Source organism: Dermacentor albipictus, chromosome 1 (genome assembly GCF_038994185.2).
Source record: "Dermacentor albipictus isolate Rhodes 1998 colony chromosome 1, USDA_Dalb.pri_finalv2, whole genome shotgun sequence".
Taxonomy (NCBI): Eukaryota; Metazoa; Arthropoda; class Arachnida; order Ixodida; family Ixodidae; genus Dermacentor; species Dermacentor albipictus.
The window spans coordinates 313517699-313533964 of NC_091821.1; the positions used below are offsets into that span (position 1 = coordinate 313517699).

Here is a 16266-nt window from a genome sequence, read left to right on the forward strand (position 1 = left end):
TATAGCCAATGGCCGGGAGCTTCGGTGAGAATCGAACTAGCGGAGGTCTACTGAACGACATGAAACAATGTCAACCAAAGGACCTAAAAGGCTGGCTAATTAGAACGTAAATTACAATGTGCATTGTTTTTGTACATGCTTTCACAAATAGCTGAATCACTAAAATGATATGAAAATAACAACATAAAAACAGATATAATCCTTGATCATAATGGCTATGCAGTGCTCAGCAACAATGGCAATAAGTTATAGGCGGCTGTTCTGAGTGAATGCTTCCGTCAAGGCCACTTGCGACAAGCAAATGAATTTTGCAAGTAATTGTGGAGAGAGAGAAATTTATTTACAGAAAGGCAGAGAGGTCGGCCTGAGCTATAACTTGCTCTGACCTGCTACTCTACACTGGGGAAAAGGGACGGGGAGGGAAAGGGCTGATGAATGATGATGGTATAAGGAAGAGATGTATATATACAAATTCAGAGTTGTGGCATCTCTAAAGCTGTGTGTCCAGCCCAGTGGTTTGGAGGAAAGCTATAGCGGCACTTGTTACCAGGGCTGCGCTGTAACAAATGGCCTAAAAGTAATTCTGGAAGCAACAAGGTTAAACATGTGATGGAGCAAAGCAGTGCCAGTGCGGCATTCAACTTTACTGCAGATGAACCAAGCTACACACCTGACAGCACCATTGAAATGCATGTTCTCTTCCACAACAATGAAGAGCTGTGGACACGGACAAGAAGTGATTTACGTGGTAAGGTATTTAATCCACAATCTGTACAGTGAATCACAGTCCCCTCTTGATAGGCTTGGGTGCAATATAGACGCGCACAGGCTTGCACAGCTCAATGGTGTGGTCCTCAGAGCGAAGCCCGAGACCTGATCGTTGGGCCCCCTTGCTGTGGACCTCGGTGTCTGCAAAGTCGAGCACCAGACCCATCTCGACATGCAGCGCCTCTGCAGAGAAACATGCCACTTCAGTCCTGGATATGGACAGAGCAAGGAACGTGTGCCAAATGCGAACTGTGCTACGTGTATGTTCTGTCACTGCCAACGCCACTCCATCAGTGACACCTTTACAATTGCGCAGTAGATATTTTACTGTGTTGGCAGCACTACAAATGTCTAAAGAGCAAAAAGAAATCTCGTTGTTCATCCAAATATTGATACAACAGAAGACTGCACATACAAAAGATAACTGTGGCTCAGAAGTAACATTTTGACATGAAAGTACCAACTAATGTAGGAAACTGGCCTTATTCAAGGAAGGAAGCTTAATATTCAGCACATGCCTTTGGTTGCTCTTTGCACGGCCTGTCGCAGTTTGTGCTTCCTGTCATGACGGTACCAACGCAGAAATGATAAGAAAGAAAGAAAAAGTTAGGATCAAGGACTTTCCGATTCACCCTCATATGTATTAGCGAGCACGTATTGGCTTATGCATGTTGGAGTTAGTGAATAGATTACGAGTTATAGTAGTACCACCAGTTTTACTGCTCGCATACATATGGGCTGGGCTGTTAATTTTGACATTATATATAAGAGCTCAGAGTGAACACATGGTGGCTGTTAAGAAAGGAAACAAAAAAAAGAGAACCGTGTGAGTATTCGTCGCTGGCCTAAGTGCACTCTACAGTCACATTTTATACGTCATCATCATCATCAACTTATTTTATGTCCACTGCAGGACGAAGGCCTCCTCCTGCGATCTCCAATTACCCCTGTCCTGTGCCAACCGTTTCCAACTAGCACCGGCAAATTTCCTCATTTCATAGCACCACCTAGTCTTCTGCCGTCCTCTACTGTGCTTCCCTTCTCTTCGTAACCATTCTGTAACCCTAATGCCATAATGGTCCAAGGGTTATCTAACCGGCGCATTACATGACCTGCCCAGCTCCATTTTTACTCTTAATATCAATTAGAATACCGTCTATACCCATTTGCTGTCTGATTCAAACCGTACTCCTTCTGTCTCTTAACATTATGCCTCGCATTCTTCATTCAATTGCTCTTTGCACGGTTTTTAACTTGTCAAGCTTCTTTGTCAGTCTCCAAGTCTCTGCCCCAAATGTCAGGACCGGCAAAATGCACTGATTATACACATTCCTTTTCAATGATAATGCTAAGCTTCCAGTCAGGAGCTGACAATGTCTGCCGTATGCGATCCAACCCATTTTTATTCTTCTATGAATTTCCTTCTCGTGATCAGGGTTCCCTGTGATTAATTGACCTAGGTAAACATACTTTGACTGGCAATCCTGAACTCTTGTTCTTTTGCCTGGTTATTCATCATCTTTGTCTTCTGCACATTAATCTTCAACGCTACTCTTACACTCTCTCTGTTAAGGTCCTCAACCATTTGTTGTAACTCGTCTGCAGTGTTGCTGAATAGAACAATGTCATTGGCAAACCGAAGGTTGCTGAGGTATTTGCCGTCAATACTTAGTCCTAAGCCTTCCCAGTTTAATAGCTTGAATATTTCTTCCAAGCACGCAGTGAATAGCATTGGAGAGATTGTGTCTCCTTGTCTGACCCCTTTCTTTATAGGCATCTTCCTACTTTTCTAGTGGAGAATTAAGCTAGCTGTGGAATCTGTGTAGATATTTTCCAGGATATTTATGCAAGTGGTCTGTACTCCTTGAATACGTAATGCCTTTATGACTGCTGGTATCTCTACTGAATCAAATGCCTTCTCATAATCTATGAAAGCGATATACAGATAGGCTTATTGTACTCTGTGGATTTCTCGATAACCTGATTGATGACATGTATGTGATCCGTTGTAGAGTATCCCTTCCTGAAGCCAGCCTGTTCCCTTGGTTGACTAAAGTACAGTGTTGCTCTTATTCTATTGGAGATTATTTTGGTAAATATTTTATATAATACTGGGAGTAAGCTAATGGGCCTATAAATTTTCAATTCTTTAATGTCTCCCTTTTTGTGGATTAGTATAATGTTTGCATTCTTCCAGTTTTCTGGGACCCTTGCAGTCAATAGACACCTCGTATAGAGAGTCGCCAGTTTTCCAAGCAATATGTCTCCTCCATCTTTGTTTAAGTTGACTTATTCCATCTTCTCCTGCCGCTCTTCCTCGTTTCATGTCTTGCAAAGCCCTTCTGACCTCATCTCTAGTTATAGGAAGAGTTTCTGTATCCTGTTCATTATCATTCTGAATGGAGTCCTCTGGGTATTGTACAGGTCAGCATGAGTTCTTCCACTGCTTTTACTATATCTTCGAGATGGCTGGTGATATTATCCTGCTTATCTTTTAGTGCAGACATCTTGGTTTGTCCTATGCCAAGTTTCCTTCTCACTGATTTCAGGCTGCGTCCATTCCTTACGGCTTCTTCAGTCTTTCTCACGTTATAGTTCCGAATATCACTTATTTTTGGCTTGTTAATCAGTTTTAACAGTTCCGCGAATTCTATTTTATCTCTTGAGTTGGACACTTTCATTTTTTGGCGTTTCTTTATTAGGTCCTTTGTTACTTGGGAGAGTTTGCCTACTGGTTGCCTTGGTCCCTGGCCTTCCACTTCAATTGCTGTGTCTGAAGCCAACCTAGTTACAACCAGTAACTATTATTATTTTCTTTCTTTGGTCAATTTCATTTCAAGGTTGGGCACTTTCAAAAAATATCTTTACAATTTAGCTGTTGTTCTCAGGTTTGGGCTTGATTATACCACAGTCAGATGGGTAAATTTAGTGACACTTCAAGTGAGTGCACATTGACATTTGTGTTATTCGCAGAGTGTAAGACAGAAAGGATTAGTGATACTTGCTTGGACTGCACTTGCCAGCGAGATTGTTCGACAAACTCACTAATGTGCAGCCCTAATAAAAGTGTTTTAAGAATAAATCAGAAAATACTAAATGCCAAGTCGGCACTAATCCTAAGACCACTTTTTTGTGATTTAAAGTGCTATGGGCATTTCGAGGACATCATTGAAGCCAAAAGAAACTTGAACCATTCATTTTCAGCACTTGTCCAATTGTCCGACGCAGAGTCTGCCATTTTGACTCTGGATTTTAGATATGTTCCTTGATTGCATTGGCTGAAAACAAATAGACATATTAATGAAATTATAGTACAGTTGAAATCGGCGATAATGAAATCCCGCAGCGAAGTTCTCCTGAGAACGAAATGTTTTCACATCCCTGGCTAGTGCCCATAGGATTCAAAGCATATCGTACCTCTAAAAAATGAAATCAACGAAATTTGCCGGAACATAACCACGCATATACTCGTGCAAGACTTGCAGGCTCTAAAATGTGCTCAAATGCAATTGCTTTGCACTAAAATTGCATAAAACACCACCACGTTACATTTGCGTGGGTGCCAACCAAGCGCCAGAAGCTTGCCAGAAGCATGCCACAAGTGATCGCGTGCACTGGAAACACGTCATGGCCACTATTTTGTTTGTTGATCGCCCGGTCGAAGCACGCATGTTGGTACCGACATGTGACACAGCTGTTGCACACCCACTGCAGTGTGTAATGCGGGCCACGGTGAGCAAAATGCAGAAAAAACAAGGCAATCCACGTCCCACCAGCGTGGAATTGTTTACGGTGCTTTATATGGTGGCCGCAGCATGGAGTGCCACGCATCAGGTCGTGATTGAGCGATCGTCAGGGAACACATACTATTTGCTTCAAGAATGCTAGTTTTAGTGCCATCTGACAGGCATTGCGTGCACTTTTGACGCCGAATGCAAAATTAACATGAAGGGGCCGTGATCATGATCGATTGCCTTCAGGTATCACTTTTGCACTTGGCACCGTACATGTCGGCATGTATGGGCAACAGCGTGCGCTGGAGAAATGCTGCTGCATGTGTGAAGCACTATTGCTTTGCGCCCAGTGCTAAGCTGCACAAAATCTTGCAAAAGTAATCGTATCTCCGAAAGCAAATGATTGAGAATACTGCTCCACGGCAGTGCTGCAACTGCTGATCGGAGCATGCGGCGCACTTTGTACTGTTGGCAATGTGGTTCTATATCCTCAAGCCAAGCTTGCCAAAGTAGGCTAATGGAATTTTGACAGTAGGGTTTCGTTCTGCGATGCATTACCCCATCTGTGTTGTTTCATTTAGCAACAACGAAACTCTTGCAAAAGTGAATTTTTCTGTGCTCCCTGCCAACTTTGTTACTGCCAGGTTCAACTCTATTTGCTTTTTATTGCAATGGTTCTGGTGAATAAGCATTTCTTTTCGTAATAAATCTGCAACTGTTCCTAAAGCTGAAAATGCTAAAAATCATACCAAGCCCTATGGTTTCACAGATTGTTGTTTTCATCAAACCCAAGAGATACTTCATTTTGCAGACTAGCACCATGTCGCCAAAGTGACACTCGGTGAGGCACAGTGCAGTGGCTCAATATGTCACCAAATTTGCTCATCTGACTAGGGTACGAGACAACCTGACTTTAAATAACAAACAGTGGTTGACAGTCACAAGTTTTCCAGTACCTGGGCAAGGAAACTACCAGAACTAAATTTTGCATTAAGTAGTAACATTCTCATAAACGGTCATTTCAGCAATAATAGATTTGGTCAATATAGCTGCACCCATTTACTGTTGCTATGCTATGTGCTCAGCACAAAACAGCCATTTGTTTCTACAAGAAGGCAAGTGGCTCAAGCTTTCATATACTGTGCAGCTCCTGTGTGCTTATGCCTTCTCTTGCAGCTGCCATGTGCAAGGGCATTTGTATCAGTGTGCTCGAAGTTTGATCTTATTTTGAGTTTGAGTGATCTTTTTCAAACAGATGTGTAAATTAAATTATGGGGTTTTACGTGCCAAAACCACTTTCTGATTATGAGGCACGCCATAGTGGGGGACTTTGGAAATTAGGAACTCCCGGGGTTCCTTAACATGTACCTAAATCTAAGTACACAGGTGTTTTCGCATTTCACCCCCACTGAAATGTGGCCACCGTGGTCAGGATTCGATCCCCGCGACCTCGTGCTTAGCAGCTCAACACAAACAGATGCGTACATCAGGAAGCACAGCTGCTTGATGCCCAGAGGAAAGGGATGCTAAATAGGTGACCCCAGGAAACAGGTCTCACTGTGAGCATGTGCACATTGCACATAGAAAGCCCAGACTTTCTGTTATTTGTACACTTAATTGCATATTTATTGCCGCGAGCTTTTGTTGCTTCCGTGCCGTATCAGTCACTATAGTGCTTCCAGTCACTAACAACCGCAACATTATGTTTATACTATGTGGAAAAGCCGTGGTATGCTAGCCAGTTTCGAGACCCTTTAATTCAGGCAACCATCACTATTTTCAAGTTTGGGTACTTAGCATTTCAAAGTCTATTCTCGTGTTTGGCAGTTCTGGCTTCACAGGCATCTTCCACCATTTTTAAAAATTTTTTTTCTTAATGTGCATCAACAACGTGGTCTCGAGTATGCCGTGATTTCTGGTGATCTTCTGCTTGCTTGAATTTCTGGCACCAACTACGTGCAAAATTTGAACCTTTACTTTCAGCATGGCACTTGCCACAAAATGATATCGCTAAAATGTGCAAGAACTCAAGGCTGCAACAGCCAACTCGCAATGACGTTTCCAAGGCTATGCAATATCTTTGTGACTCTGAAAAGCTCCACTCTGCTGCGTAAGACGCTGCCATCTCACACATTGCTACAGCCTCCGAGACTTGGCGGCAGGTGCTCCTATGTGTGCTTCTAAGTTCACAGATCTCAGAGGCTGCGGTGCCAGCAAAGCATGCTAAATAACCTGTGACGACCCTGGACGTGCTCTGATGCACTGTGGCGTGGTAGTTTGGCTGCTTGAAATGGCCAGGCATGGAGGTACACAGTTCTAATTATGGGTGGTGGAGCGAATTTGTGCGCTAAATAACAGGTTGCGGTAGAAGAAGGAACAGATTACTAAGTGATTGTTCAAATTATTCACAAATTCACACTAACGGCATGCCTCAAATCAACAAGCTCTCATGGTAGTTAATTGCACAATGCAATGCCAGAGCCTCTGTCTGAGGATGGCTTGGCAACAGCATGGCTTCGCTGCTCCAACTCAGTGGTTACATTCCAGTTTCAATGAATGACCAGCAAAAGAAGCTAAAATAAGAGCTTCCCAAGATTGGCGCACATGGCAGCAAGTGTGTCTGTTTTTCCATTCGGACACAAATATAAAATAATAAGAGTTGCCTTTACATGGAAATATGTGGTACGTTCCGGTAAAAATTAAGTGCATCCATTATATTGACATGAGTGCTCATCTTTATCAGGTGATCACTTTTGCTGCCCAACACAAATGTTATCGCACAGCGCGGGACGCGCCTGCACGTATCCGAAGTTTCTGGAAAGTTATCAATGCTTCTACCTGCTTTCTGTTGTCGCCGAACCTTATGTTATCTGATTTCATCGCCTGACGCGAATGGTGTAGAACTTTGTGGAAGGCACGCGGGTCCCAACGATTAGTCTGGAACATTCGATGATTAATGTATAAAAGCCGACATGCTTGACCTATTGATCAGATTTTCGCCGATCGCCGAGTGTGTTCGCCGCTACCGTTGTTCTTTGAATGTAGCCTGTTTTTGAAGGCACAAGTTCGCCCAATAAAACGCTCGTTTCGTTAATCACAGTTTTGCTGCCTTCTTAACCGTCACTACCACGTGACAATATAAATAAAAAAGAAAAGGAAAGTAAAAAGTGCAGAAAAGTGCTGCTTCTTGGTCTCACCTGACCAGACACCATGCGAGAGCAACACAGTTGTATAGAGCCGGTACTTGAGGTCTTCCAGCTGCCTGAAGTCTGCAAGCCGAGGTAGGATAAGCTGTACCTGTTTGTCTGGGTACCTCACCTGCAAGCAAACAGCACGGCACCACTGAACCTTATCACACAACATGCCTTCTTTTCCGTAAATGTTCCACCACGTGGAACACACAGCAAGAAGGAAGCTTTCTGCTCTAAATTGATAGAGATGAGTCTTCTCACAGATCCCGAATAGCCTGGGAACACAGTGACTGTATCTGCACAAGCATAGCATAATAATCTTTTTACAGCATACAGCAATGCTGTGACTGAGACTAGATGCAGTGGAAAATCCCCGCTCTCTAAATGTTTAGGAAAATTCATTGACAGAACCACTGAAACTAGTGCAGTGAAATTTCTAAATAATGGCGGACATGTCGAGGGCTATGTTAGAAGTGTGTGGGGTGATCAGGCAAATAATAGAAAGTTACCAAAGCTTCATTACTTGAGCTCTGAGGCTCTCTGGGGTACTCGACAGTGCAAAAGTGCATCGTTCAAGACAGAACATATTAAATATAGCGTGGGAACGAACAATAGGAATAAAAAGTACCAAAAGGTTTTATTATTTTTTTTTATAGAATAACCAGATGATGCCTGCAGGCAATGAAACCAAGGAAAGCATAATGAAAAATTAACCCATTAGAGCCTAGTATGCTTTTAAATGTACAGTACATTTCCATTTGTAAATACAGTTAAACTTCAATATATCGAATTTTTTATATAACGAAGTATTTAACTTTTCAAAACCTCTTTTCCATAGAACACCCTGTATCTAGAACCACAACATAACAAAGTGTGTGTGTATACGATTTCCATATAATGAATTTTCACTGCCACTGCAAAGGAATGCTGAGACAATAAATGGAAATTTTCGTGGATGCAGATGGTCAAATGATTTAATTAGAAGCGGCTGCTTGCAAACACACCTCTCCAATTGCGTTCTGAAGTGGAGCCCCATCATGTTTCATATAAAGTCCAAGTGCGATAAGATCCTATCGCGCCTTGTGCAATGTGTGCTTTAGATGCGAGAAAAGTGTGTGAGGGTGAAACGAGAAAAATGGTGGCTTCACGAGTGCCGCCTTCCCGTGCAAGCAAAGAGAAAGAGGGAGAGGTGAACGAGATCGCAGTAACGCGATCAAGCACACGCGAAGGGTTGGAGGGGTAAGTTGGTGCGCGTCTCCACCTTGGTTGCCTATGGATGTAAGCGCGGCTGAGCCTATACATAGCCTTGCACCCTGTTTTAGAGGTAACCTGCCGCGTGTGCAAAGTGTGGGTGTACCGAAATGACGTGGCATCATGCAGGCAGTCTTCCCGTGCATTCGATGTTGAGTAACCTCGAGTTTCGGTGACCCATTAGAGCAAGAGGCAGACAAAACATTTGCTGCCTGCACTTTTCATGATAGCTTTGTCCCAGTGCAGGTGACGCTATCAGCCGCAGGGGTGGAGTGCATGCGAAAGCGTGGCTCACTTCGCTTACTTGTACCACCAATGTAACAATATCGATGATGTGGCACGAGACCATATCATTTGTCGCCGACTACCATATTTATCAAAATTATTTGCTTTCTCATTCAAATTTGCTTTTTTCAACTGCTCAATAATTCGGAACATTTTGCAGCCCCTTTGTGTAAGAAAAATTGGTCAATGACTGAACTTATTTGCATAGAAGGTTGAATTTCAATACAACGAAATTTCAATATAATAATAAAAATTGCCAACTTTACTGACTTCATTATGTCAAGGTTTAACTGTAATTAAGGAAGAAACATACAGTGTTTCTTAGTACGCCACTTTCCTAAGAAGGGTCCTGCCAAGATGGATGGATGGATGGATGCGAAACTTTAATAAGGTCCTGAGGTACGCGACTCAGCGCGCTGCGGGCCGCTCCCACGTTGGGACAGCCAGGCCTTGCCCGACCGCCGCATCGTGGGCCCTCTGGACAGCCCATAGTTGCACCCCAGCATCAGGGCTCTTGATAGCGGAGAGCCACTTTTCTTCATTGATTTCTTCTGTGCCTCGTAACGAGGGGCAACGCCAGAGCATATGATCTAGGCTAGCGATGTCATTGCAATGCCTGCAAGAACTAGTGGCATAGGTGTCGGGATAAATTTTGTGGAATAAAGCCGGGCTGGGATAAGAGCCTGTTTGCAGTAATCTGAGGGTCAATGCCTGCGCTCTATTTAACTTCTTGTGTGGAAGGGGAAACTCTCTCCTGCCGAGATAAAAGTGCTGCGCAATTTCGTTATATGTGGTCGGTTGATCTCTATTCTCCACCGCTGCGGGCCGGCGTTGGAGTTCTCCATGGTCGCGGAAAGTGAGACCTCGCGCCTTGGAGTGGGCCAGCTCGTTGAGGTTTCTGGGGCCTCCCGTGATGGATCCCATGTGAGCGGGGAACCACGTGAGAGTGTGGGTGGTGATGATTTTGCCGTCGAGGATGCGACAGGCTTCCTTACACACGGCGCCAACGCTGAAGGCGCGGATGGCTGCCCTGGAGTCGCTGAAGATGTTGGCATGTCCGTCATCCAGGAGGGCCAAGGCAATGGCCACTTGCTCCGCCGCACGCGACGACGTGCTTCGTATCGAAGCCGCGTTAACGGTTGAACCCCTGTGGTTGATTGACACCACCGTGAAATTGTCGCTGTTTCCATACTGGGCCGCGTCAACGAAGCAGCTGCCGCCAGGGAGTTCTGTTGCGCGGCGTAGGAGCGCCACCGCTCTGGCCTTTCTTCTTTCTACGTTGCGCTGGGGATGCATATTGCGCGGGGCGGGCGATATGATGATATTATCTTTCTGCTCTTTCGGTAGGCCTTGGTAGGCGTCTTCGACAGTGGCCGGGGGGACGCCCATCTCAGTTAGGAGTCGTCTGCCCGCCCTGGTGCCGGAGAGCCTGAGAATCTGTGCTCTTTCTTGTGCTTCTGCAATCTCTTCCAGGGTATTATGAATACCCAACTGCAGGAGTCGGTCGGTGCGTGTGTAGTTTGGTAGTCCGAGCGCGCTCTTGATGCCCCTCCTTATCATGGCATTTAGTTTGTCTCGCTCGGCCCTCTTCCAGACGTGCATGGCCGCTACGTACGTAAAATGGCACAACAAGAAAGCGTGGACTAGCCTTAACAGATTCTCTTCGCTCAGGCCTCTCCTTCTGTTAGCTACCCGCCTGATTAGACCGATGACGCTATCCGTCTTCTTTGCTAATTTGTGAATGGTGATGCTATTTGTGCCTGTCCCTTCGAGTGTCATTCCCAAGATTCGAATGGACGCGACTTTGGGAATGGGATCTCCGCAACTGGTGTAGAGATTAATGTCAACTTCAGGGGACGGTTTCCAGTTCTGTGGCTTGCGGCCCTTTCTACTTGGGCTGTAGAGAAGGAGCTCCGATTTCTTTGGGGAGCACCGGAGTCCCGTGTTGGTTAAAAGCGCTCTGTAGTGTCGACAGCTTCCTGGAGAGCGGCTTCGACTTGTCCGTCACTGCCACCCGCGCACCAGACAGTGATGTCATCCGCGTAGATCGTGTGACCGATGCCCTGGACCTTGCCTAGATACCTTGAGAGGTCAACCATTGCGATGTTGAAGAGGAGTGGTGAGATGACTGATCCCTGGGGGGTACCTCTTCTACTCAGCTCCATTGTCTCCGATTCCAAATCTCCAGCCTTGAGGATGGCGCATCGGTTGCTCAAGAAAGACCTGACGAAGGCATGGAAGGACGAGCCCAGGTCGAGCTTGGAGATGGCGTCGAGGACGAACTCGTGACGGATGTTATCAAAGGCCTTCTCCAGGTCCAAACCAAGGATGGCTCTCGTGTCCCGAGTGCAGCGTTCCAGGATTTGGATCTTGATAAGCTTCATGGCGTCCTGAGTGGAGAGGCCTGGCCTGAAACCTATCATGTTGTGAGGGAAAAGGTCGTTGGTCTCGATATACTCGGCAATTCTGTTATGGATGGCGTGCTCGGCCACCTTCCCTACACATGATGTCAGTGAGATTGGGCGGAGGTTGTCCAGGCTCGGCGGTTTACCGGGCTTTGGGATTAGTATGACCTTCGCCAACTTCCATTCTTCAGGTACAATGTATATGCATCTTTTCTTTCTTTTTGTCACGCATAGCATACGTCTTTTTGAAGCTGAAGATTGTGCGTAAGTTTTAGCAAATAATGGCGTAAACTATGAGTGCATGACATTCCATATATAATACATATTTACAGCATCGCAAGAAAATGAATGCTGGTGTACTTTGTAAAGTACGCTGCGCCTATGTGTACGCTAGAGGGGTGTGCTTGTTCCCGAAGAACACAGAATGATTTTAATGCGATGGTTTCAAGGGCCTCGTGTCTCAGAAAATTCAGCATCAGCGTCCCGCATCCAGCGTTGACCATGGTTTCTTGAATAATCATTCTGAACGACGCACACCTATCCACACAGGCCCTCCGTATAGCGCAGACGTTACTGAACTAAGTGAATTTCTTAAAGTAAAATGCGTTAGAAAAATCGTAAAGTATGACTCACGCGCAACCTACAGACACGATAGCATCAGATTATTATTTGAATATAGGAGAAAACATAATTCTGTTACGTGTAAACTCAAACACAAACCCCTTCTAACGCTATAGCATTTTTCAGCTACCATTCAAGGTCTGCCTTAGTAAGAGTGGCGTGGCCCGTCGATTCCTTGCACGCAATCAAGAAAAGAACCGCAAAGCTCCCCTTCGTGCATAGCATTTGCTACCAGCATCCCCCCGGTAAACATTACGGTTACATAAGCTGTAGTTGCCGGGAAGTGTGAGAAGCACTCGGGGATCTTTCAATGCTATCATGTTCCACTCTTAAAGGCAAAGCTTAAGCGTCCTCCAAATTTTTTGAGCGGTATTTTGACAAAATATTTTTGCTGGCTACAAAAACATCAGGGAAAGTTGCAGGTTAAAAAAATATTAAGGACTACATCAAGATTTCTATTCTTTTTCCTTGTTCGTTTCTTGCTGCCGACAAAGATGACGATGCTCTTATCTTTTCAGTGAATAAAATAGTGAGCAGTGTTACAGTAAATTTAGATAAATAACAGACTATTAGGGGTCATATGAAGATCATTTAAAACAACAGACAATTTAGGCAGCATTTTCTTACAAATTTGAAAATAAGTGGGAAGAAACAGAGAACAATGAAGACGATGTATATTCCACTGCCAATCGAGATGAGCTAAGCAATGAAAGTAGGGCAACCCACATTGAGGAACCAAAGAAAGAAACCACCTCATGAAAGGTCAGAAAATTGTAACGAAAATATCACCAAGCAAATAATACAACAGAATTGTAATGCAAGAACTGACTGTCAATGGAGGAGATGCCGCCAGTCTGCTGAATGTTTCAACTACCAATGAATCAAATGCCGATTTATTTTAGTCTTAAATGCCTGCATTCCTCTTAAAATATCACGTCTAGATGTGCACCAATAATATATTCTGACCGCATGTGCCTCTTAAAGCAACACCAAAGTCCTTCCTCATTACTTTATGAAATCACGCTACACACTTCAATAGTAAGAACACCTCCCAGCAAAAAATATTCCCCACTAAAATGCTAACTTTGCTACCACAATATTATGTGGGCTTGTGTAAAATTTCATTTTATGCTTCATTGCAAGCCTTTATGATTTAGGAAGCTCCAAAATATAGCATATACATTTGATGACCTGCACCAGGTTTTACTCCTATAAAGGCTCAGCATACCTTATGAAGCACGCCATTGTTAGTGTTTCAAAGAATAAAGTGCTACTCATGAAACTTAGACAATGCAGTTGCAGTGTGAAAAGATAATGTGGTACCAAAAATCAACAAAATTTAACAGGTTGGTTTTTCTTGGGTAGAAGAAAAGACAACTTGAAACTAGTGCGAACCAAACCCACAACATCCACATGACATGTGCGATGCTCTACCAATTGAGCTACGGCAGCGGTTGTCCCCACGTTCACTATCTGTGCTGTTTGTGTGTGTGTGAATGAGTTTGCAAGAAGTTCGGCCAGCAAGCCAGCACCACTCATGGAGGTGGATGTGGAACGTTTTTTCAACTGCAGACGTTACAATGTTGCCACAGCTGCGAAAAAATAAGAGAAATGTTAATTTCAGAGCTTAACTCTTTTCCTACCATGGGGAAAATATGTATTTTTTGTAGCTTACACCATACAATTCTTTCTGAAAAACTGCTGCACTCTATATTTCATGTAATACATAAGCAAACAGCCTAATGGATGAAATGTCCACGCATAAATGTTTTATTAAGGAGATGTATGTCATAAAAAAGATATAAATTGCCAGAATCAAGATTGTGGGATAAAATTGATCAAAGTCTGTAAAGACACGCTTGTATCTACCAAGCAAAAAATGTAAAAAGAATTTTGAGATGCACAAAACGTCTTGCCGCCGAACAGGCACTGTCTCCGAAACAATCTAGATTTTTCATTGTACAGGTATTGCACTACAAAAATTTAACTGCAAGCACTACAGTTTGGCCTGCCGAGCCGCAGCTGCCAATGTTCTGGGTTGGTTTGCGTCGTCGTCACTCTCAGAGTCAAAGTCAAAGACGAAAACACAGCATCGTAAGTCTTGCTGCTGCTTGATTCCATTGATAAAATCAGCCGCAGATGCAGCTCTGATCGCATGATCAGAGCTGCATCATGAGATCTGTGATCATTCGAAGCATGCGCACTGCTCTCGGAGGCAGTCACTTATTGCTTTCTACTTTGATGATCGCGAAACCTCAGAGAGCATAAAAAATGTGAACTGCTTAGCAAACAAAAATATAGTTTTCCTCCATCATCTCTGATGACGCAGTGTGTCCGTGAACGGCGTGGAAGGTCTCGAAAGCAGTGTTTCAAACCACTGATAGCGGGCTAACAATGCCCAATGGGCACATAGGGAAAGAGTTTTAATGAGAATGTTGTCGCAACGCCAGCAATGGCACAACAGCTGCGGCTTGGCGTGGCATGCCAAAACATTGGGAAGGGGATTCAAAGACTGTGAAAAAGTTCCAGAGGAACAAGAAACACCTCTTTGTTGAGAAAACGCTCCGAGGCTACAAGATGTGCACTGGGTGTTTTGGAATTGGAGTTGCCATTCTGTAACGTCGCATAACTCGGCTATCTTTCTTTTCCTGCATGCACGATGAAGTACCTTGTGGTATGTCTGGTACCACATAAGTGAGAAGAATATGGTGAATCGAGGTGTTTGACTTTATGTTACTTACAACCATACGAAGCAAACAGACAACAAAGCCAGGGCAAGCATAGGGGAAGTACCTCAACTGGTTTGATGAACAAGATGTACAGAAAAGCCAGCTTGCTGCTCTCGTAGGGAGCTTATGGACACATGTGCACAGGAGAAGCCATATTTGCAAGGAAGCAAAATGAAAGGCAGTCATACTACTGCGAAGCCCTTCTGTGCCCTCAACTGCGTTACTGCCTCGACACACATGAGCACTACAGTTTCATTGGTAGGAATGGTGCAATGCACAGGCGATCTTGAGTGAGTACACCTCGCTAGGCAAAAACATTCTACATATTTTAATCTCGCAGCTAGAGTTCGCATTATCATATCTGAAATTATTTCTGGGTTGCCAAGAGTAAACTAATGGTAATGAAGCAAGAAAGCTACATACAACATGTCACAGCAGAGAATGTGCACTGACAAGGCTTGTGCTGGAGAGTTTTCAAATTAGAGAAGAAAAAACTTATTGCAATTTAAGAAAGACAGTGAAAGACAGCTTGTGTAAAGCACGTAGTCACAAAGACTGTTATGACAGCTGATTTTACCACCAGAACAGTAGTTCAATTTTACTAATTAGCAGTGACCAAGACTCCAAAAATATTACTTGATTGCTTCCATAGATACCAAATTCCCAGGCATTTCCCTGCCTTGTTTTTGTGCACTCACCTTTACACGAACATTCCTAATATCTTGAACACTCTCTATCTCGGCATCCAAGGTGATAGCCAGCACAAGACCTGCTGTGAACTTCTGTGGCAGGTCAGTTTCTCCAGCCGGCTCATACAGGACAGCGCGTGTCTGCTTAATGCGCTCCAGTCCTGCATTTGGTTGGGCCCTGGGCAACAGATCAATATTCTTGGTGACACAATCTTTTCACAGCTGCCATTTTAGACCGATGTACCAGCCACATTCTTGACCGTGTAACAAATGCAATAAGTGGTACAATCTCATACGACAAGTCAGTAATCACGCAGCACTCCAAGGAATGCTTATTGTAAACATAGACAAGCTACAGATCGTGACCTTGTCTTGGAAGTACAAACGGTTGGTACAATTGGTTAATTAATCTTGAATTATTATCCATTTAAGCAAAATACAAAAAATAGCATGACACAATACATACTAAAGTGAGCAACATGCATTTGGCTGCATTGTGCATTGGCATATTTTTAAACTTTGACTAATGTTAGCTGAAACACTCTGTATATATATATACACACAGTAGAACCTCGTTGATAGGTTCCCATCAC

The 16266-nt window shown here is 44.0% G+C and overlaps 1 protein-coding gene across 1 annotated transcript in view; it reads right to left on the minus strand.

Annotated features, from left to right (window-relative positions):
* Window positions 1-740: 740 nt before the first annotated feature.
* IntS4 (integrator complex subunit 4) overlaps window positions 741-16266 on the minus strand; it is an 85204-nt gene continuing 69678 nt past the window's right edge. The window contains exons 18-20 of the mRNA XM_065435525.2: window positions 15683-15851; window positions 7700-7820; window positions 741-951 (exon numbers count right to left, since the gene is read on the minus strand). Of these exons, the coding sequence (XP_065291597.1) occupies window positions 782-951; window positions 7700-7820; window positions 15683-15851 (460 nt within the window). The 3' untranslated portion in view covers window positions 741-781. The remainder of the gene's footprint in view (window positions 952-7699; window positions 7821-15682; window positions 15852-16266) is intronic.